The 24,704-nt window shown below is 40.9% G+C and overlaps 1 protein-coding gene across 1 annotated transcript; it reads right to left on the reverse strand.

Annotated features, from left to right (window-relative positions):
• Positions 1 to 2,550: 2,550 nt before the first annotated feature.
• On the reverse strand, positions 2,551 to 17,257 carry LOC136678407 (uncharacterized). Its single transcript, XM_066656464.1, has 12 exons — positions 17,150 to 17,257; positions 16,643 to 16,777; positions 15,173 to 15,373; positions 13,428 to 13,593; positions 13,086 to 13,269; positions 12,550 to 12,635; positions 11,465 to 11,818; positions 10,545 to 10,724; positions 9,999 to 10,160; positions 9,855 to 9,904; positions 4,931 to 5,154; positions 2,551 to 3,600 (listed from the first exon to the last, which is right to left on the reverse strand). The coding sequence occupies exons 1-12, from the start codon at positions 17,255 to 17,257 to the stop codon at positions 3,006 to 3,008; spliced, it is 2,445 nt and encodes an 814-aa protein (XP_066512561.1). The 3' UTR covers positions 2,551 to 3,005.
• Positions 17,258 to 24,704: the final 7,447 nt, after the last annotated feature.

The following is a 24,704-nucleotide window of genomic DNA, read 5'->3' on the forward strand; positions in this document are numbered from 1 at the left end:
CTCCAACAATCTAAAAAGACATGTTGATAAGTGGGTTTGCTGTGAAAAAATGTCTGTAGTGTGTGAGGAAATATTTGCACCAAGTGATTACAGGCAAGTTTAGGACCCACTGTGAACCAGAACAGAAGACGAATGAATGCTGTGCAGTTGCTTTAAATTAAGAAAATGTTGTACCTATTTACATTTAATTTTATGCAGACATTGTTAAATAACTGGTGGAGTTATCTTTCCTTGCATATGAGTTTTCAGTACTGGCTAACATTAGCTATGTTAGCATGTAGCTCCAGCCAAAACTGTAGAAGCAAACTTAAGGCATCAACATTCTGGCAGATTGACTAGATTCTGGGATTAAGTGAAAATCAGACTAAATTAGATTTTTCACCAAACTGCTCCTTTTCAAACATCTTTTTAAACAAACCCCGATGAGTTCTGTGTTTTATTTGGATAAGGTTCGGGTGCCAGTGTCCTCTGTATATAACTCCTGATATGAAAGTCTACACTTGTTTTCTGAGTAAAAGGAGGATTTGTTGAGCGTATCTGGAGCTTTTGAAAATGGCAGGTCTGTGATCAGTTGACTCCTGGCACAGAGACTGAAAAAGTCTCGCAACAGTCTTCTATTCAGAGAAGATTGAAATCTCATTTGTGTGAAGACATAAGGAATCACTGAAGTGAGGCCAGGAAAAGCTCAGAGAAGCACATAGCTTTCCCTGCACGGACTCTTGGGCAGCAGTGATTTAACAGATTCCACTGACAACAACAGAGGAGCTTTTATAGTCTCAAAATATAATTTTTATTAATACATGTCTAAACATATAATACAGACATTAAAATTGTCTTATGTGTCATGAGGAAGATGAGAAAGCTATATATATATATATATATATATATATATATATATGTATGTGTGTGTGTGTGTGTGTGTCAGCTCCAGGGTTCAGGGGTTGTGGGTTCAATCCCTGCCTCAAGTCACTGTCTGTGATGAGTTTAATGTGTTCTCTTCACGGCTGCATGGGTTTCCTTCAGGTCCTCTGGTTTCCTCCCCCAGTTCAAATACTCATTTTTAGGTGGATTGACTGTGTGAAGTGTCCTTAGGTGTGTGTGTGAGCCACTGGGTGAGTGTGTAATGGAGTGGTACCCTGTCCAGGGTGTGTTACTGCCTCAACAGGATGAAATGGTTTTCAGAAAATGTATGAATGATAATAATTAATAACATCATTAAAATAAATAATTAGTAATTTGTAATGGATTGGTAACTATTCCATAGCTTTAACTGAGAATTTCATAGCCAAACTTTGATGATGGACTTCATCTCTCAGCCCTCTGATTCCAGTGGTGATGTTAATCAGGGATAGAGGGGAAAAGATCAACCTGACAGAATAAAGGGGGTATGCAGGGGGATTTAGACCAGCTCAATTACAGCCTGAGGCACAAATGATTTCTGTGAAAAGCTTTGATCAGTTTTTTCCAAGCCATCACTGCTGAAGGAGTCATGCCATTCTAGAACATGAATGTTGGGGGAGAAATTTGCTGTTGTGTGAATGAAAGCATTGTATTTTACAGAATAATCACAGCCTCCACTACAGCTATATTCTACCTGAACCAGTCCATTTACAGGAAGGTAAATCCCTCTTCGGTTATAATGGTATATTCTGTGCTTTTATAATGTACAATATAGCACTCTATTTAGCTGACATTGGCGAACTTTACTTTAAAACATCACAATAAATGGTAAAATCAACACAGTGATACTTGTAAAGACCATTTTAACCTTCTTCTGTAAAGTTACTATCTTGGAGACACTTGGACAACGACAGTACATTGATGTCATTACGTAAATTAATGATTATTTGCGATGGTAAATAAAAGACTACAAGGGCAGTGGTGTACTTAGACAGGTTTGGGTGGGCATGTAGATAATTATTTCCGCACTCTAGACGACCTTCTAGTTTACAGTTAAGGACACTTTGGAATGGTAATTTCATTGGCCTTGACTGAATTTTACAACAATTACAGGATGTACAAGGAAGCCACTGACTTTAAAGCAATGCTAATAGAGGCGTGCTGCTGAGGGGCACAGAAGCTGGCTCAGAGTTGAAAGGCCAAATCAAGAGCTGAGGCAAATATTTCTCTGAATCTTTTCCTCCCCTGGCCAAGTTCATGTTGAACTCCCAAGCAGATGGAAGTCTGAATAAAGCAATTCATTTAAAATTACTGGATGTCGTCCAAACACACAGCTCACAGTTTTCCTCTTTTTATGTTTGGTCAGTGCTGGGGGCAGGTTCCGCTACGCATTCAGTACTATCCGCTACTAGTGTAGTCTACATGTCCACATTCTGCATTTCACTGCTGTCAGAATAAAACTCATATCTCTATTTTTTAAATTTTGTTGTTAAAGGTTTTATATGGATCTGCAGCCGTAACATGATGACAACACTTCTGTAAAAATGTTTCATGACTAACGGGTGAGCTGAATTCCTTTGAGACACGTGAAGCCAGCCACTGCCTCTTTTTGAACCTCCACTAATGTAACACTACTGCTAATTAAATGTTTTTATGTTATAAACATTAAATCAATAGCAAATCATTACCAAGCCAATTATACTCTCTTGAAATCCTGGCCTCATGGCTGAGGTATCACCAGAGATTGAACCAGTGATCTGCTGATGAATGGACCAATGCTTAAAACACTGTGCCCAGGTCATTTTCTCAATTACTGACATAAATGTAAGCCTTGCTACAGCAATTTACACTCTAAGTTGGGTCACACATTATTTGGACAGTCAATTATTGATAATGAAAGTAATAAGTAATATTTGGTGATCAATAGTTGATAATCAACATTATGGTTAGGTTTAGGAGAAGGTCTCGGTTTAGTGCTGGTGTCAAGGTTGGGGTTAGTGTTAGATTTAACAGGGTCTTCCAAAGTCAACTTGAAAACAAGTTAAATCTTATTTACACACAGACTGATTATCTACAAAACATCAGTCAGTTGTCAAAATAAGGTTTTATGGGTCGTTTTGTCCTTCTGCTGTAGTTTTCACTGGTGTGACCGCCTGCTGTATTTTGCTCATCAGTGCTGTACTGATGTAGTTCTCCTGCAAGCTCAAGTGTTCAAGAGAACTCTGCTTCCTGCCGAGAAGTGCCTGAAGGAGATCGTTTCCTCCAGCTTCCCCAAAACCATTACTGTCCAGATCCACTTTCCTCAAGCTTTCATTGATTCTCAGAGCCTCTGCAAACAGCTTGACTCCCTGGTCTCCCAGCTGGTTCTCATCCAGCATGATATGACTTACTTTACTGTTCACTTTCAGGCTTTCAAACAAGACATTCCAGGCCTCCATGTCAGAGCATGGTGTTTGGGCTAGACCCAGATACTGCAGCTGTGAGTGATACCTCATGTAAGTGCCCAACACTCTCAGGCCTTCACTTCCCATCCCGTTCCCACCCAAGTCTAGCTCTAAGAGGGTGAATGTAGGAGGTGGAAAGTAGAACTGTCTGGGATATGGTGCCATTCTAGGTGAAGCTGATGTTTTTTCCTGAAGATCAGCCACTCCACTGAGCAGGATCTGAGTTCCTGTGTCTCCAAGCTGGTTTCCAAACAATCTAGATGGAAAGGAAAGGGTTATTAATTATTAATGTTTTCTTTCTTTTATTTGTTTTATTATTTTTCCAACTTCGCATCTGCAACATATGTGTCGTTTATTTACATGCTGTCACAAAGCTAGGAGGCAGAAGATAAAAGCTAACGAAGCTAAATGGAGTAGAATGTTAACTGTTCTTTTACAGCTATTCCATCATTCGGGTCAAAGGCAAAACAACAAATCTAGACTGAACAATGGCTATAAATCCTTTCAAATAAATTCCAAAATTCTTTAGGGAAAGAGGAGGAATGATAGAATAAGTAGAGCGTATTGATTCTCAACAGTGTTACACAGATGTCAAACTAGACACTTCACATTACTCTGCAGGGTAAAGGCGGGGCTGGAACATTGGCAATGCGAACAGTCATCCATTTTGGTGTGGTTGGCAGCTTAGCCTTGGCTAGTGTATGGCAGTGAGGATGAGGAAGGAGTAGGAGAGCTATGAAGAACAAAAGCTTATGGGGTCATCATATCTTCAACTTGAGAAAGTTGCTTGGGGTAGTTTCCAGTGCCTCATCTTGAGTTGCTAACAAACTGGCTAACTCATCAAACATAAACAGCTAAAATACTAAAAATAGTACTACAAATGTTTTACCATCTGTTCCAGCCTCCTGACTGACTGCACATCACTGTCACCTTATGTTTATGGACCATATTATAATCAGATTTGATCATGTTATATAAAATGTTACGCTGAACACTCAGTTACCTCATTTTGAATGAACTGTACTTCTACTCTTTGAATTTGAGTATGAATTTGCATGTGAAAAGTTCAAATAATTTATTCACCCTAGAAAATCGGGATACAATTAAAAGAATGTGATTTTGCCCAACAAACTTCACTGACCATCTAGTGCGACAGCTGTTTAAGAATAAGAGTGAACACAAGGTTTAGATTGCAGGTGAGGTTGAGGATAAGTTTAGGGTTGGGGTAAAATTTATGTGAATTTGGTTGAGATTTTTTATTACTTAATACTGTACCAGTACTATTAATTAATATACCATTATTATTAAGTATTACCAAAGGTCTGTACACAGCATCTACAGTGGAAAACATATAGAATGATATAAAAATGCGCCTGTTAATCAAACTACTTAAGATTAGACAGTACAATTTGCAGTAGTATATTATCTGATCAATAATTGCCAGTTTGCAGAAGAGGTCTGTTTGAATCTATTTTGTATTTAATTAAGTAAATGTGACAGTTGTAATATTGGTTGTGATTCAAAACTCAAGTTTTGGACCCCAGGTAGGTGTCTGTCCCTTGAGGTGTATATAAATGGAGGCTTACAGCAGTCCTTTGATCTCTAGTTTGACCTGAAGGAGGTCAAGCAGAACGTGAACTCCTTGGGGGCCAATGTGATTGAAATTGAGGTTGATCATGGTGACTGTGGATAAGCTGCTCTTCAGTGCTGCAGCCAACCCCTTCAGCAGGTCATCGGTCAGTCCTGTGTTCCTCAGAACCAGCTGCTCCACTTCATCTGAGCTACTCAGCACCTCCGTCATAGCGTCCAGCTGTAAACAAACACACTCAAATGTACAGCACAGCATTTTTGAACTTATGTTATGGGGTCTTTTTTTCTTGTTCATGGATATTTTCATGTCTTTAGAGCAGGGGTTCCACAGCTTTTCTAAGTCTGATTTCAGAGCACAGCACTAATGTAAACATATAGGAAAAGTGGTAGATTTCTCTTTCCCTGTGCTGGAGAGTCTCAACACTCAGAAGCACAGAAGCCCACCAGCTTGCCAATGAGAGAAAATACCTTTATTTTTCTGTTAGCCATATTAGCATTTTTGTAATAGGATCTAATGGAAAACACAGACCATATATATATATATATATGTTTCATTAATCATGTTATTTTAGCATGCAAGAGACTACAGACATGCCACTGTCTCATTCTTTTCTCTTTTTTTACAGGATAAATACTATCCTACCGCTTTCAGTGTAACAGATTTTTGGAAAGTGTTTTATAGTGACCATCTGCCTAAATTATTTCTTTGATTTGATTTCAGGTTTAATAATGTACAGGGGTTGGACAATGAAACTGAAACACCTGGTTTTAGACCACAATAATTTATTAGTATGGTGTAGGGACTCCTTTTGCGGCCAATACAGCGTCAATTCGTCTTGGGAGTGACATATACAAGTCCTGCACAGTGGTCAGAGGGATTTTAAGCCATTCTTCTTGCAGGATAGTGGCCAGGTCAATACGTGATGCTGGTGGAGGAAAACGTTTCCTGACTCGCTCCTCCAAAACACCCCAAATTGGCTCAATAATATTTAGATGTGGTGACTGTGCAGGCCATGGGAGATGTTCAACTTCACTTTCATGTTCGGTAGTCCTTGGCAGTGACGCGCCCCTCTACCACATGTATTGGGCCAAGGGAATGCCATGATATGGCAGCCCAAACCATCACTGATCCACCCCATGCTTCACTCTGGGCATGCAACAGTCTGGGTGGCACACTTCTTTGGGGCTTCTCCACACCGTAACTCTCCCGGATGTGGGGAAAACAGTAAAGGTGGACTCATCAGAGAACAATACATGTTTCGCATTGTCCACAGCCCAAGATTTGCGCTCCTTGCACCATTGAAACCGATGTTTGGCATTGGCATAAGTGACCAAAGGTTTGGCTATAGCAGCCAAATAGTTTCATTGTCCAATCCCTGTATTTCTCTTTGTCTGAAAATGTGAGCGATTAGTGAGCATTTTCATGCTGCTTCGAAGCTGAGGCAGAATCCCCATCCTTTGTAGGGTACAAAGTCGGTCATAAAATAATCGTTTCTTCATTCATGTAGTTTGTTGTATGTCGAAATTTTGGTCAGCAATGAGATTCACACTTTCCCTGTTGACTAATTGTCTTAGTACTGTCTGGGTGAAATAATATTAATATATATGTGATGTGCAGGGGAATGTGTAGGGAATATGGTGCTATGTGGAATAATATATTGGAGCTCATCTCTAGTGACTGACACAGAAAAACAGCACTGTTTAAAATGAGAGACAGATAAATGGATCAGAGAGAAAAGGGTTCCATACTTACATTCCTTTCATTTTAACATCTAACATCTATGTGATGTCTTTAGTCTAAGAAATTTTTTTTGAAAGTTTTTGAGTTGTGTTTTTGAGTAATGAGTAGGTGCCTAATGTGGTGGCTATGATACACAGTGACATCATCTCCAACCCATGAATACTGGATTCCACAGACAGAGATTGCAAGAGAATCCCATGACAAATTCATTCAACCAATCACCATGCCCCATTACATATTGTCATATAGTCGCACACAGTACAGGACTAACCTGTGTGCAACTTCACATTTGGTATTACAGATGTAATACATTGATTAACACAGGACTAATTCCCTCACTCTGTATTAGCAGCAAAATTCACTATATATTGTTTGATGATGTAACATATATCTCCTATAATAATATGCAGATATTTCCTAACTTGATCTAGAGCTTAATATCTCAAGGGATAGTAGAGTTCTGAATTGGACTGTATAGGTATTGCCTTTGAGATTATGGAGCAAATGCAAATAAATATGCACAACCTTTTTAAAATAAAGTTCAGAATATCTCTAAATACCAAGTAGACCTAAAAAAATCCAGCTGAGCTGCCTGTGAAATCAGCTCCAACTGTAGCTTATTGCTTTTCCTGGCATACATTCCTCATAATTTCCCCTTTGGAGAAACTGTAGTTCTCTGAATAACAGGAGGTCCTCGGGCAATAAAGATCAGCAAGCTACAGGTACAGTTAAATCCACTGATGTATGGAGATTTACATGAGGTGTCATTGTAGAACTGTCTGGTTGAATTTTCCTTCCTCTGAGATGTGAAGCCATCCACTGCTTGTTTGAATTGCTGCCAATGCAACATAATTGGACAGATTATGGAGAAGAACACTATCTATTCAGTATTTTTAGACTTGCTAATGGATATCTGCACTGCCTTGTACTAAACTGAGTGGTGGAAGAGAGCAGTGTCAAACTTCATTCATTTATTAATAGTCTGGTTGCGGTGGGTCCAGAGCCTCCCTGGAATCACTGGGTGCAAGGCGGGAACACACCCTGGAGGCCAATCCTTCACAGGGCGACACACACTCACACATCCTAGGGGCACTTTTGGTTGGCCAATCCACCTACCAACATGTGTTTTTGGACAGTGAGAATCATTCCGAAACATCCTGAGGAAACCCACGCGGACACAGGGGGAACACACCAAACTTCTTACAGAGAGTTAGTGTCGCAGCAGGTAGTGTTGCAGTCACACAGCTCCAGGGACCTGGAGGATGTAAGTTTATGTCCTGTTCCGGGTGACTGTCTGGGAGGAGTTTGGTGTTTTCTCTGGGTAGGTGGATTTCCACACATTGGTTGGTGGATTGGTGACTCAAAAGTGTCCATAGGTGTGAGTGTGTGAGTGAATGTGTGAGTGTGTGTCGCCCTGTGAAGGACTGGCGCCCCCTCCAAGGTCTGTTCCCGCCTTGCGGCCAATGATTCCAGGTAGGTTATGGACCCACCGCGACCCTGAACTGGATAAAGAGTTACAGACAATGAATGAATGAATGCAAAAGGGAGTGATGTGACAGACATGTGAAGTGAGTGATGGGTGTAGATTTAGGATTCCCAGTGCTGTGATACTCTACATCAGCTCTCTGGAATATATTTGGTCTAATCCTATTCCTTGGTTTTAGAACTAGTTTTAAACAATTTTTTTAATAGTTTTAAAAGGATTCTGAAGTGTAACCTCACTCTGGGTTTCCTGATATAAACAGCCCTGGGTCACAAGACTGAGGGTATAACTCACTGTTATCTCACTCTCTAGCTACAGATGGCTCAGTGCTGTTGGACTTCCTGCTCTCTGTCTTTAAGGTATGGAACATGTTATATAATGGATTTGGGATGCAATCCTACTTTAAGTCTTCTGTCTAGACGCCAGTGGCCTACAATAAATATCATTTGAAATAGATTTGGTGATTTAATCTCAGAATAAATCAGAAAGACGTGGTAAAGGAATGTGTTGGGCAGTGAGTAATGGATCGATGGAGTTGAGAATGCCAACTTTCTCTCTCTCTCTGGCTTTCTCTACTGAACTGTGAGGAATTTTTCAGCTCCAGTTTGGGAGGGATTTTTGGACACTAGATCCTCTTGTTCATCCTGGTGGACAAACTGGGGCTAAAAGCTGACACGAGAGCAGAAGGTCCATATGAATTATATGAATAATAAATGATGTTGTTTGTGAAATAATGGAAAGATGAATAACGTAAAAAAAAAAAAAATAAGAAAGAAATGGTGAAATATCACAGTAAATTACCACTGGTAAAACTGCTGTACCTTTAAAGGTACATTTACATTGTTTGTACCTATAGTGACAATTGTGTACCTCTACTGTACCTTTTCATTTTTTACAAGTGTCTGTCGTACGCTTTGAACAAACTCTTCAAAAAACCCATTCCCAGAGAAAGTTTGGACACTTTCTTAAAAACTGAAATCTGTATTTTGTTTATTTACATGAACCTTTATTTAACAAACAAAAGAACAAAGACAAAAAACAAAGTACAAAATATTTTTAGTGTTTTCAATGGAAAGAAAATTACAATTAGTTTCAATTTTTACAATTACTTTTCTGGAAATGGGTTTTGTATTTAAAATGGCTCACACTTTCATAAAGAATGACTCCCAAATGACTTGGATAAAATGTTTCACCATAACTTCCATTTAAAGTTAAGAATGTTGGTAACACTTTATTTGGATGCTCCACCTTTCCTGTAAAATGAGTATTTCTAAGGTAGAATGTTTAGAGTAAGCTGAATGCTATAGTAAGTAGTTCATCCTTTTTACCGTTCTAGAATGCTCTCACACACATGGAAAGCAGTGATTTCAATGACAGACAGCAATGGAAAGACTGTGTGTAGGTGGACGCAAGGCAGGTACACACCCTGAACAGACCACAGGTCCATCACCGGGGCTTCACACTCTCACTCAGTCCCTCACACACTCACTCACTCCTCTGGACAGTTACACACATTCACCCAGCCCTTCTCACAATCGCCCAGTCCCTTGAATACCTGGAGGAAACCCACACAGATATTGGGAGAACACCCCAGACTCATACCACCAGTGCTAGATATGAGAAATTGTGAAAAACATTCTCAAATTAAAACTGTGGTTGACAATTTGTGACATCAGCTTTCAGAGACTGAACCAACCTGTTTCTGTAGTTCTTGTTCTTTCTCTAAAGTGTCATTCTCTGGAGCATCTGCAAACAGATTTCAAAACAAACACCAGTGCTCGGTGATAAAACTGTACAGTCTTCTCAAAAGGTAGATTTCAGTGGCGATTTTCAGACTAACCCTGGTGAGATCCGTCAGGCGGCTTGGTGTTCCTCCTGAGATTCCTTGTGTTTGAATTGAGGACGCTGCTGTCGCTTTCTTCACTGAGCTCCACCTCGGAAACGGAGCCGTTTGGACGAGGAGCCATGGTGATCTGCTCTTTAATCTTATTCCTTTCATGCTCTAAAACCAGAATGCAAAGATGTGTGTAATTTGAGAAGAATAACAGTGCTAAACAGTATGTAATAATGGTATAAATATACTAACTAGCATAGCATAGCATAGCAAGTCAAAAGTAAGCCTCGATTTCTAAAAGCTGGAGAAGGGTGTTGGAGGTTTCAGAAGTCCAAAGTTGCTGGATCTTGAGAGTGGATGACTCAGAAGATCAAAAAAAAATAAAGTCTGTATTAATTCTCCAGGTCGCTTTAACTTCTCAGTGCACTAACTAAGCTACTTTGTGCTGCAGTATGAAACTTTATGTTCGAATGATTGACTGAGTAGGAACGGGTTTAAAAGGCTCGAGGGGGAACCCTGTCCGTGAGCAACGAGCCACACTTCTTTACTCACTGTTTGCTTTGAACCACTTCTGTTGATCTAGGCCTGATTCCAGACCAGTGCTCATTTCAACACATTCCTCATAGAAGTCTCTCAGTCTTTCCCCGTTTCTGCTTTTGCCATTGGGTTCCGGAGGAGCCGGCCTTTTCTTTCCACTGTGCTTACTCATGCCTTCTCCGACCTGCAATGAATCTTTGAGAAATACAACCGTCTTTAACTCCCCATTTTTTTATTCTGTGGATCTCAGACAATGAAAAACAGCACTGAGATTTACCAGGAGAGAGGATGCTTGTAACGTCAAAACTGCGTGGTGTGCAGCCAAGTGAACTCCTAACTCTTCAAATGTGTTAAACAGACCTTACTGGAACCTGTTTGTCTATTATTACAGCATAGTGGGTAACACTGTGGGAGACTAGGGTTCAATTCCCCACCTGGGACGCCATTCTACACTGTCAGACAAACGGTCACCGAAGTGGTATTTTTTTGATGTCTCTGTGGGGGTACCATCAAGGGAATATACTCAGTACCTTTAATTAGGGAACATAATTATTATATTATAACTATAGATCTTAAAATGGTGTTGATTTCATACGCCCCAATACATCTCCAGCATGTATATTATGTTCTTTTATCTTACACAGTTGTATAATTAAAGATCACAAATTTCCACCTCTCCTTCTGGTGAAGAGAATGTAATGTTCCTTTAAGGAAAACAACAGGACTTTAAAACCACTCTTGTATCTTTAAAAGGTACAATTACACTGTTTGTACATTAAGTGACCAACAATGTACCACTACCGTATCTTTTTTTGAGAGTGTACTCCAATGAGGGTCAATGGGCAAGACACGTAATTCTATATTAACCTGCATCATGTTTATTAAGCTGCTCTAGATGAGAGCATCTGCCATGCTATGTCATAATGAGCTCTCACCTGTGGTTCGGACTCTGATGTCAGGTTCTGGTTTTTCTGTGCCGTGGTCTTTGGTATTGTTTGAGCTTCTGGCCTCAGATGTCGGCTGATTGGTATCCACCGATTTATTCTCTCCTCCTTTAGCTCCTGGGATATTCTGGGTTTCCTCTGAGACCTTGTCATCTCTCTGTTGACTGAGACGTCCTTTACTCCGTTTGTGTCGTTTCCTCTCTTTCACGCTGGTGTTCAGGTCTTCACTGTCCGTGGATACATCAGCTCCTTCTTTGGGAAGCTTTTTCATCCTCCGCACTGATCTCTCCATTCCCAGAGGGATGAATAAAGGTGAGGAAGGGCAGGACTCCATCACACCTACACCTATTTAGTTTTCATAAGCAAAACGATTAATTCAGAATAACTTTCAATAGTTTGAAATCACCAAAGCCGTATACATCGAACCACCATAACATTATGACCACATCCTTGTTTTCTACAGTCACTGTCCATTTTATCAGCTCCACTGACCAGACAAGAGCACTTTGTAGTTCTAAAATTAGACTCTTGCCCTGCACACTTTGTTTGTTACACTCTGTTCTTCAGTGGTCAGGACCCCAAATGGGACCACCACAAAGGAAGTATTATTTGGCTGGTGGATCAATCTCAGTTCTGTTGTGACACTGAATATGGTGGTGGTGTGTTAGTGTGTGTTGCTCTGGTACAGTTGGATCAGACAAAGTAGTGCTGCTTGAGTTTTAAACATTGCGTCCACATTCATTTTCCACTCTCAGACGGACCTACTGTATTGGTCCACCTTGTTGCTGCACAGTTTGTGTTGGTCGCCATCTAGTCCTCTAAGAAGGGACAGTGAGTGTAGAATCAAGGAGGTAGACATAATTTTATGGTTGATATGGTTGAGTATACACTACAAGTAAAGAATTTCATAGACAACAATTATGCATGAATTATGCTTTTTTGGACTGTGGCAGGAAGCCTGAGCACCTACAGCAAACCCACACAGACACAGGGAGCACACCACTCTCCTCATAGACAGTAATCTGATGCAGGGATTCTTTCCAAGACCCACAGTAATAAACTAAATTAATACTAACTTTCCTGAGATTTGATGGCTTTGTGATTGCTGGGAGATCTGATGACTTTATCTTGCTGACCAATACCGTGTCTTGAATTCACACACCTATAAAAAAAAACATTACATTCAGTCTTAAAGGAGCGAGCAGTTGTTCAATAGTACACAATAAAGGTACTCTGACCAAAACTCTTTAAGTATTACTCCACCACATACCCACGTAACCTAGCAACGAAGCAATTGCTTACAAACAAGTGGGATGTGCCTGATAGAATGGAAATATTTAACCTTGTGGAGTGTTGATAAACAAACAAACCCCCCCACCTTCTTTTTCTCAAAACCTAACAATAAACAAAGATAACAGAACTGTGATATAATCACAGCAATATGCCCGAGGTTTGTATTATAACGAGAGGCACTGGCACAATCTGCTGTACACCAGTGCCAACATCTCATGTTCCTTTAAATATCCTTGGCTGTGTTTTGTTGGAACAAATGACAAACTGCTTCTTGCTACTATGCTTCATAAAATATCAATTATCATACTGCAGCACTCACTTGTAGCAGGGTTTTCCTCCATTAAGGCGTGTGAGTTTGAAGCAGCTCTTGCGTCCTTGCTGGAAGCCAGGGCTGTAGCGGTATTCGCAGCATGTGCTGATCCTGCCTGCCATGAGGCCATTGACGTAGAAGGTGGCACTGAATGGGAAGCTCAGGTGTCTCTGGGAGGTGAACTGAAACTGTTCTGCACAACACAGCAGGGACTTGGGTTATTCTTACAGGCCAGCACACTCACCGCAATCATTTCCCACTGAGCTGGAACACCATGCTTCAGAACCGCCTGAATTATTGGATTTCCACTTTCATGGCTTCACAGTGTGTGGCGTCTGCGGTAATTATTACCTCCAGCCTGCACAGATCCTTTAAAGACACAGATGTTCTCCCCGCCGCAAATCTGCTGGAGCACCTTCATCTCATCCGGGGTGACTCCAGGCTTTCCCTGGCCCAGGTACGTCATTGTCACAGTTACATTGGACCGCCTTGACTCCTTCTGTTCCTTTAGGTAATTCTGCGGAGGTGAAAGGGTGTGTGCAGTGGGATCCAAATATTACACTGAAAGTATGTTAAACACAGACCACCATGAAAACACATGTTTTCTTGAAGATATTTGAGGTCAGCCCACCACTTATTTCTAAACTGCAACTAATGCAAAAGCACTGCACAGTCTAATGCAGCAGAATAGAACACAAACTGCCCAGATCTGTTACATCAGCTGGCAGACACCTGAAAAAGCTGCCACCATGAGCAGAGAGCTGAGGGGAGAGGAGGGGCCATTCCACCCACCCAGCGCGCAAAGAGTCCAGTCATGCTCTCTCAGACTCAGGGGTGTAGGTTTGCATATGTATGGTAGGGACATGTCAATATTTTGGAAAGAAAGAATTCTCCCTATCAATATTTGGCCAAAATCTTTGGAGCAGACAATTCCGATTATGCCTCCCAGAAGCTCAATTTCGAGACGACGTTTAGGCTGAAAGGGAGGGGTCGGAAGGATAGTACGACATGCAAATATTATATTTACTGCCAGACACAGAGGAGGTGTGAGCTGATCAATGCACTCGTCCAAGGAATAACTTCCATTGCACTCCGGGTAAGAAGGAAAAAACACGTCTGTTTATTCTGAATTATGCAGGATACAGAATATCTTGAAATAAACTCTGTCTCTCTCTCTGACAGAAGCAAATCCAAAACTAAGTTTTTCCCGACGTGATATGGTAAGAAATCTGTGTAGCTACAAGCCCAAATATCCCCACAGAATTAAAACCACACACTTTTGAGGCCAAGCCTGAAGCAGCACGGTCTTAAAGTGACAGTACACCCACAAATCACAAACTTAAATCCAATTTCAAATTATAAACTGTTGTAATACAAAATATCCATCTAAATACAGATCTTTATATGACATATTGTAGTGGCACCCAGTAGGGGAGGAGCTGGAGAGCTCTCAGGGGAGCACCTCATGAATTTAGAGGGGTTACAGAGAAGCATTTTGTGTGTCCCTAACAATGCTGAGACCAAATCTATGGCCAAAGCTCAGGTTGCCCAACTTTGGCAACCATTTTTGTAAATGAGACAAGTGTGAAATATGCATTCCCTATTCATTATATACACTTTTATGGCTATAACTCTCTAGACACCAACTCACTCAGGGTTTTTTCTTAAATCAGACACCCCCAATTCCCACCAGCCTCAAATATTCAGGGGTGGCTTCATACTACATTTTGGATTGTTATTGTAAGGTCATTTATAACAGCTTTAGTGTGTTACATCAGCATAAGAGCACTGCATTATAGGGTTTATTTATAAAAGTCTGATTAAGGCCACTATGTCCAGGATAGACAAGGCAAAGCAAGGCAAAGTGTTAATAGGCACATAAAAAAATAACATAGTTATTAGTGTAAATATATGAAAGTAAAATGTAAAGGAAAACAAACACAGCATTACTAGTAGAATGCAGAATAGAATAAATAGGACAGCTCTGCCAGAAACACACAAACTCTGAGAGGGGTTATACGTTTGACAGGTGGTATCCAGTTGCCATAGCGATGGTGTGCTATATCAGTGTAGAGCCTGGGGCTGGGTGTGTTCACCTGTTTGCTGTTAAAGTCTGAGCCTCTGTTTGAGAGGAGAGAGGAGGCGGAGTCTCTGCGTCTGAGGCTGGACAGATAGGGGCAGGAGTGACTGAGACTGGCCCGGGCTGTCTGCAGGTTTGACGTTTTCCCTGTGATAGCTGGGAGGTAAATATCAGTTCCCTGAGCTGCATTCACTACCTCACTCCTCCTCCTCCCAGGCTGTGGGGGGAGAGAGAGAGAGAGAGAGAGAGAGAGAGAGAGAGAGAGAGAGAAAGAGAGAGAGAGATGTCAGAAGACCACAGAAAGCAGGCTGGGATAAAAAGACAGCGTGCTTGGCTCAGACAGGGAATGCGGTTACCTTGTCAGAAAAAAAACTGATTATAACATCTCTACTAAACACAGCTCGGCAAAGCTGCAGGCTTAACTGAACAAGCTTTATGGAACTGTTTATTCACACACTTGAGTGTGTTTTAGAGTAGAGTGAATAACTGCAATGTGTTCAAGCTGCCAAGGCTGTATTTCTAGGCTTTGATGCCACTAGAACTATTTTTGCTTCCTTAACATAAACAGAACATGTAACAACCTTTTTAAAGTGTAAGATCAGGTACAGGGTGGTGGATTATTAGTTCTGGATCAAAAACACCACTCCTGTTTATACCAAATGTATTGGAATATGTTCCAAACATTTAGTATCTAATAGTAAAATACAGGGTGGGCCATTTATATGGATACACCTTAATAAAATGGGAATGGTTGGTGATATTAACTTCCTGTTTGTGGCACATTAGTATATGGGAGGGGGGAAACTTTTCAAGATGGGTGGTGACCATGGCGGCCATTTTGAAGTCGGCCATTTTTATTTTTTCAATGGGAAGAGGGTTATGTGACACATCAAACTTATTGGGAATTTCACAAGAAAAACAATGGTGTGTTTGATTTTAATGTAACTTTAATCTTTCATGAGTTATTTATGACCATTTATAAAATGTGTTCAAAGTGCTGCCCATTGTCAATGCAACCCTCTTCTCCCACTCTTCACACACTGATAGTAACACCGCAGGAGATATGCTAGCACAGGCTTCCAGTATCCGTAGTTTCAGGTGCTGCACATCTCGTATCTTCACAGCATAGACAATTGCCTTCAGATGACCCCAAAGATAAAAGTCTAAAAGTCCACCCATCTTAAAAAGCCCCCCCTCCCATATACTAATGTGCCACAAACAGGAAGTTAATATCACCAACTATTCCCATTTTATTAAGGTGTATCCATATAAATGGCCCACCCTGTAGAAAGGCTTGAGTGTTTTTATACTTTGATTTTCAACTGGGTGTGTTTTTCTTGTAGCACCATTTTAAAAAGCGTTCTACACATCTTCTTTACACATTTTTTTATTTAAATGTAGATTTTGGAAAACCTATACTAAAATCAAATTAAACTAAGCTCTTTGTAAATATATCCAGAAATTCAGCTCTAATCTTGGACTGTACCTTATAGATCTCAATGGCACTTGGACCGTTCAGCAGCACCAGGCTTCCTCTGCGGGTGATAATGCTGTCAAGGGCCAAAGGCTGGAGATACACAGGTGTCCCAGTCCTCTCAGCTCTTCCAAACTGGGGATGAGTCTGTGATCCAATACAAGAAGAGAATGAGTGAAATCCAAAATGGAATTTTGAAGTCAATTGTTCAAGTTTTGTTCCTGTTAATTATAGACCCATCTTCAAAATGGTAAATCCACAGGAGAAGGAAATAACATTCCTAACTTTGCATGGAAGTTAAAGAAATATATTTTTACACTGTTTGTACCTGAGTATACAATAGCTGTACTGTACAGTACCATTTTTATGAGAGTGTATTTGTCCATTCATCATATATTTATAACACAAGTTTTAAAAATCAGCTGTTTGTTTTTTAAAAAAAAATAATTAAAACAACATAATGAAGCTACATGGAGTTGGTCCAACAACAATGCTATTCTCTTTAGGTTTTACACTTACATTGGCCTCCTTTCCTCCAGTCCTAAAGCCTTTATTAAGCAGGTCCTGAAGGACACCATGGCTGTGTCTCCGGGTTCTTCTGGTGGAGTTTTTCTGATATGCCTCCATCACTGCTCTCACTCATCTGAAGGTCTGTAAGAACCAGGAAAATTAGTGCATCTCATATTTGATATTTAATAAAAAGACTGGGTGGCAGTGTTTCTGGAACACCCCGAGCCACTAAGCTCCTGTTCAGTTTGGGCATGACTAATGAATAAGACGTGAGTGTAACGCAATAGTGCTCAGAGACTGGGATCTATGTCATCTGGAGCCCAGAGAATATAAGCAGCAGCAGAGTGCAGAGAAACGGCGTTCCAAGGAAACACAGTAAATAATGCGTACACAGTTATTGCACCCTGTTTCTTCCCTGCAGGGAAACAAACGAAGGTAATCTGATTGTACTTAAAGAGAACATATCACACCACGCAAACAATTCCCTCACTGTTTTCAAATAAAAGAGTTGGCTGGAGTATGTAAGTATTGTATAAGTTTAGTGTGTCATTCACTCTGTGTTTATTATATATGGAGACTAAGCCCAGTTTGAATTCACTGTTTATATGAAATCACAAAAACCAACATATTAACATTATACAGCTTATAGCAGTTGAACTCTCCCATTCACCTTAACTTCATGAGGAAGGCCTCTTTCAGTCCAGACTGAAATTATATCAGCTTAAACAAACATCATATATGGGCTCTAGAGAAAATGTAGTTAATTAATTAAACTGCTTTAATCTTATCTTTGTTTTTCCAAATCATATATAAATGGTATTTTGGACAAAACCATTTATCTCACCTTTCATGTTTAAATGTAGTTTAAAAACTTCAGCTGCCCTTTACACTGTGCGACACCCTCATGACAAATGGACCAAGGGAATTTATCCAAATAAACATCTGTACATAGACTTACATTATAAGTTAAGGAAGATTTTCCATTCCCTGTTAAAGCATCATTTTGTTCCAGCTGCAGTGATATCTTCCCATTCTGTGACTGGTGCAATCTCCTTCATTTTACAGTATTGGTTTGGCCAACTGTTAATCAGTTAACCACATTTGTCACTGCTATTTCCTAAATGAATTTACTCCAAAGTAAACAGAACTAGAATCGTCCAACCGATGCTGTTATCATTTAGTACCTAATCTAAACTGTAAGTAACGTGGAGACATGATGCCTTAAAAGGCAAAATAAAAGCGATGTCTTACCCGGCTTGTGTTCAGGGAGTTAGGAGGCTCTCAGGTGGTGGGATAATGATGAGTTCTTTCATCTCCTTGTTGATCCTTCTCTCATTACCCTAGTCTTAACCTGAGGTGAAATCTGAGAGGCTGGAGGCTTTGACGTTCACTCTTGGCATGCTACCTTGGTCACTCATTAATTGATGATGGGCTTCAACCTGTTTTAAGCAGCTCACACATGTCAACCTAAAGAAGCTACAATAATAATAATAATTAAAAAATACCACAAAGAAGAAGCAAACTATGTTCATCAAAAATCAACAGTTATTTATTATTTATTTTCTATGAAGCACAACTCACATCCATGGAAGATTCCTAGACCAAACAAGTGTGCAATCCACAGAGGGGCAGCCATGTTTACTATTGGCTTAATAGGGAATGTGTGACACATAGGCCACTGGTGGAGCTCATGAGGAGCGCTTAAACTTAATTCCCGGGAATGTCACAGCTGTCCATAGAGTCCTAGAGAATATAAATGGCCTAGTACTTTCTGGGTCTGTAGGATGGGTCTAATCCCACCATTCCACAAGCTAAACTGGGGCTAATTTTGGGCTGACAATAATAATAAAAAAACTGTACAAAGCAAAATAACTCCTCATTCCACAAATGCACATTATGTGCGGCACCAAGGTCGTCATAAAAATGTTGCTTGGCCCCAATAATATTACAGCGGTTAGAACTCAATTTTAGCCTGGGTTGCTAAGCAGAACTACGGGACACGCCGCGCAAATTCACTACAAACACTACATTTCCCATAATGCTCCAGCGTCTTTCCGATACGTGACAGGGCTTACGCTTTCAGTCAGAGCCAATTTTGATGGATGTTTGTAAATGTTTAAAAGAAAATCATTTACGGAACAAACAAGGCATTTATAACATGTTTTGGTGACAGCCTTTTATAGTATACCAAAAATAAAGACTACAACATGTACATTTACAGCATTTAACGGACGCTCTTATCCAGAGCGACTCTCAAAAATGCTTAAGTGTTCAGACAGAATGTGTATCCCAGCTAGTACAAATGGGGCAAGGGCCAGTGCTGATACCTAGAAAGAACAAAACGTAGTAAGTTTAACACAGAATCTAGTCACTGCTCATACCTAGAAAAAACTATCTAAATCTGTTCCATTTAGTTTTTACTCATGTTAGTTCATAAAAAGGGAATTGATAACACAAACTCAAAAATTGAGATTTATATTGCAACTGTTTCTGCAACAAGGGTCCTATTAAAAAAAAATCTTTAGTGTTAATTAATTATTCATTTTGCAACTATAGCCGAGTAACCTTCCACTTAAGGTTTTCAAAAAATACATTATTTACATTTGTGTCCCTATGACTGATTGGAAAGCAGAAGAGTAGCTGTTTCCCTGTAAATACTGTGTATTCCCCAGTACAACATAGAATCTATAAACATCACCAGAAGGCAGGGGTGGGGAGTGATGGTAATGTTACAGCTGTGGGGTCTGAAAGACTGTGGTCCTGTCCCCACCTCAGGTGTGTTCTTCCCAGTTCCAGTTGATCCACTATGGTGACTGTGAATGTGTACGCCATGCTCTGAAAGAGCAGTTGTTTCCCCTGCTCTGCTATATATGCTTACAGGGGCTTTCGTACCCATCCCTCTCTCCACAGCCCCATCTCCTCTGTGCCCTCCTTCATGCTCCCTGTCACTGGGCCCAGTTTAAATGGAAGTGCTCTGTTTGCTTGGGGAAACCTGGAACTCCATTCTCTGCATCTGAACAGCAGTGGAGTCTTTGTGTTTGACAGAGACAGCTCTGCTTCCACTCACTCCCTAGATCTGCAGTCAATCAGAGGAGCAGCAGAGTGCCCTCATTCACTACAGCTCTTATACTCAGTCCCAGAGCCTGTCTCATTACAGCAAATGGTATAGAGCATGGCTCCAGCTTTCTGAGCCAATTCAAGGCAGTGAGTTCTCTTACTTATAACACTGCTAGCTGTAAAACGTTCCTTGATATTTACAAACAAGAAGTACACTGTGCTCATCTAGAATTTCTTCTGAATTCAAGGGAATTCAAAGGAGTTTTCCCGTCATTTTAGTGCAGTGCAAGCTTCTATTCTTGTAAGAACGGTCCACACTAGATGCTGGAACATTTCTGTGAGCATTTGATTGCATGCAGCCTCCAGAATGTTAGTGAGGTCTGGTAATGATGTTAGATGATTGGTTCTAGATGACAAACACTGCTCCAACTCATCCCAAATGTAGCACTCTTCAAGTGCCTTGTTTTTAGTGTAGGGGACTTTTCTCCCAGGCTCTGAAGCGGCTCATGGAGACTCTCCCTGTTGTGAAACTGAGAGGATGCTGCTCAGAGGACTAAAGTGAATGGGAGGGCCCCGCTGGACCCTACCTCTGGCTGCAAACGGTGGCGAGAAGCTGAGATTGGCCCCAGGAGCAGTGCTCCAGCTGAGAGTGCTCTTAATTCCGGAGGAGAGTTTAAAGCTTGCTGCTGGACTCTGGGGCTCATAGCACACTCCACAGGCTGTTCCTTCTTCTACACACTGTCTGCAGTCTTCTACACACTGTCTGCAGACAGAGCTGGGGTCTCGTGGTCCGCAGGGTTCTCCACGTCTGATACTGAAGGACATGGGGGTCCTACGTCATTCCAGACGGTGTAAGAGCAGTTTCCCGGGCCTAGGTATGCCTCACTCAGGTGTCAAAAAGCAAAATGGTGAATGGCAAAATGGTTAGTGACCTGTGCCATATTGAACACAATTATAACATTCATTCATTATCTGTAACGTCTTATCCAGTTCAGGGTCACGGTGGGTCCAGAGCCGACCTGGAATCATTTGGCACAAGGCGGGAATACACCCTGGAGATGGCGCCAGTCCTTCACCGGGCAACACAGACACACACACACATTCACTCACACATTCACACCTGCGGACACTTCTGAGTCACCAATCCACCTACCAACGTGTGTTTTTGGACTGTGGGAGGAAACCGGAGCACCTGGAGGAAACCCACGCAGATACAGGGAGAACACACCAACTCCTCACAGACAGTCACCCGGAGTGGGACTCAAACCCACAACCTCCAGATCCCTGGAGCTGTGTGACTGCGACACTACCTGCTGCAATATTGTGATATTAGTGATATTCAGACTTGATATGAAATGACGTCATGCAGTTACCCATAATACAGCATACATTCTTTACACGAGTCATTTAGCCACAGCGAAGTATGGCAGAAAGTGGCTCTGAGGTGGAGGAATTTGCTCCAAAAAAAGTGGAGTGGCTTGTGGAGGTTACAATATATCAGATGTGCAATAAATCATGGTAATATGTTAGAAATTAATTTAATTTGAAATTAATACAAGTATTTTTCTGTGTTTTGTTCATATCGCCAAGAATATTGTTATCGCCCACCCCTAGCATTTGCAGCATTTTTCAAACGCTTAGAGAAGTAGTGTTGCACATTATACTGATACTAGAAAAGTGTCTCAATCCTTTGTCATTATAAATGATACAATACCACATATAATGAGTACTGATACTTTAAGAAGGAGTGATTTAAAATAAGAGCTGTATTTCCAACAAGTGCCACTATAGAAGAGAATCACTGGTAGCACAACTCGTTAGAACACCAGGAATGACCATGAGCGGGAGAAACAGCTCTCTCCGCGGCTTGTCTGCTCCTGAGACAGAGCTCAGGAAGACACAGCTCCCACTGCCCACTCCCACTCCCATAACTGCTGTGGGTTATTGGGCTTTTGCTTTTCTCCACCCGTTTTCAGACCGTGACCTCAGTCGTCATTGAGCTCCCACAGCGCCCCCTCCCTGTGGCTCTCTTACATGAACATTTTTATCGACTTTTAAAGACACAACAGAAATTTGACACACCACACACACGTCAGAAATACCGCCCTCATTTTGAGCTACCGTCCACATTTTTAAATTCCGCAGTATACGATATTATCGTTATACCGCCCGACCCTACTGAGATCACATAATTGATTGAGGCAGAAATAGTGAAACGTCACGTGTGGCGTCACACATAACAAGCAGATACCAGCGTTTTTGCCAACCACCCTCAGCTTGTAGAGAACATACATTACTTATCCTGGTGTTTTAGGTTTTTACCATAGTATCGTGTCAGTACCGGTATGGAGATATTTAGACAGGTATCGTATTAAAAGTCAGAATTTTAGTATCGTGACAACACTGCAAAGAAGATGAGGTTTCAGTTGATTCAAGGGATATATATACACTTATATCAGCTGTATATATCAGTGTGTGTGCCACTGAATAAAAGTGGTCTCTATGGGGGTACATTATAGCAGCAGAATTCAATAACTTAAGGTTCCAAGTCTTATATATTCACTGACATAAAAAAAGAGTGTTTTACTTCTGCATGTTCTTTTGGGCATTCAACAGGTTGGGAAAATAGTAAAATATTACTTTTTCATTTGCAATCAATCAAGCAATAAATAAATAAATAAATAAAATTCCATACTGACTGTAAATTCTCTTGTGCACGAAGCTTACATGTTATTACCAACTAGCACCAGCAGGTGATGCTAATGGTCTAGTTTTGGCCAATCCTCTCCTTGTATCTCTCTCTCTCTCTCTCTCTCTCTCTCTCTCTCTCTCTCTCTCTCGCTCACTCTCTCTCTTATATATTTATCTTCCCTACCCCTCTCTGTCCAAAGCTGTAAATCACAGATATGAGGAAACATCTCTATCACTTTAAAATACGGAGGCTGTGTAATAAAGTCTCGGTTTACTCTCTGCACATTCCTTGCTATACTATCCATATACGTCTCCAGATCAAACACTTCTGATGTTACAGAATTTAATGTCACTGCAGCGCACTGCTATGAACCTGCTTCCAAGTCTTTTCTATCTAACTGTGACTCATTTCTTTTGCCATTCCGGTGAATATCCACACACTGCTGAAATTACAGCTTGTATACCGACGCTGTAGAGAGGTCACCAGTCCTACTGCTGTCCTTTCAGACTCTTAGTAATGTAAGTCATTTACAATGCAACCTTTTGGTCGTGTGACATCTCCTTCATAGAACAGCAGGTTCTGTCCTTCATGGTTGTTCATACCCAGTGTTTATTACACATTCACAGACTCACAATCCCCAGCCCTTACATGCCCCCCTCCTTCCTGCTTCCTATCAAGCCCACATTATCAATCATATTAACTGAAGTTATCTCATCCAGAATGTGATCCATAAACATGGTAATCCATTGAAATAGGCCAGTAAGATGAAAGCCCCGGGGGTGCTAGGCTTAGCAGGGTCTAACAATGGTGTATATACTTGGGCATTTTACATCTGCACTTTCTAGTTAAATTGAACACGGAGGTGCAACAAGTAGTGTTGCTGTCACTCATCTTCAGTGTCTTGAGGTTCGGGGTTTGAGCCATGTCTCAGGTGGCTGTCTGTGAGGAGTGTGGTGTGTTCTCCTCGTGTATGTGTGGGTGTTCTCTGGGTGCTCCAGTTTCCTCCCACAGTTCAAAAACACACATTGTAGGTTGATTAGCCATGTTAAATTGTCGATAGCTGTGAGTGAGTGAATGTGTATGTTGTGACCTGTGATGGGTTGGCACCTGGTCCAGGGCAATTCCAGTAAGCTCTAAACCAACTGTGACCCTGAACTAATGATACCATAAGTGGTTATAGGCAATGAATTAATGAATAAATTGCGCGCTGGTTCGTTTTCATGGTGTGGTTCATCCCAAATTAACTGTGGGGTTAAATTAGCAGTGGAGAACGTGATCCGACCTCAATCTGACCCAACAGTTTCATTCAGTTCATTGGTTCATTTTTTAAAAATCCTGTAGTGTGGGATTTTAATAAACTTAAGCAAGTTCTATGATCTCTGAGTTGTGATGAATTCTCAGCCAGGGCCCAGTTTCCCAAAAGCTACATACATCTTACCTGGGAAAGGGGGTAGCTAATGATCCCTCTACCATTTACCTGTGATCTGAATACTACAATGCGCTGGGCACACAATACTCAGTCAAAGAAAACCCAAACGCAAACACCTGGTATTTACAAATAAATGATCTCATTATAGTGTAGAACTATCAAAAATACATTTCTGAAAAATGTCTTGAGGAGATTTAGCCTGTGTTACTGTTCAGTCACGATGTCTTATCACAAGTGTTTCAGATGAAAGAGGTTGCCTTAAAAATGTGTGGACTTCCGTTGAGTGTGTTCGCTGATAAAAGTGAACCTGGCTGGCTTTCATTCACTGTGGGCAATTTCCTGCATGAGGAAAAAATCTCTGATTACCATCCTCCTGCTGTTCCTAA

This window comes from Hoplias malabaricus, chromosome Y (assembly GCF_029633855.1).
Source record: "Hoplias malabaricus isolate fHopMal1 chromosome Y, fHopMal1.hap1, whole genome shotgun sequence".
Taxonomy (NCBI): Eukaryota; Metazoa; Chordata; class Actinopteri; order Characiformes; family Erythrinidae; genus Hoplias; species Hoplias malabaricus.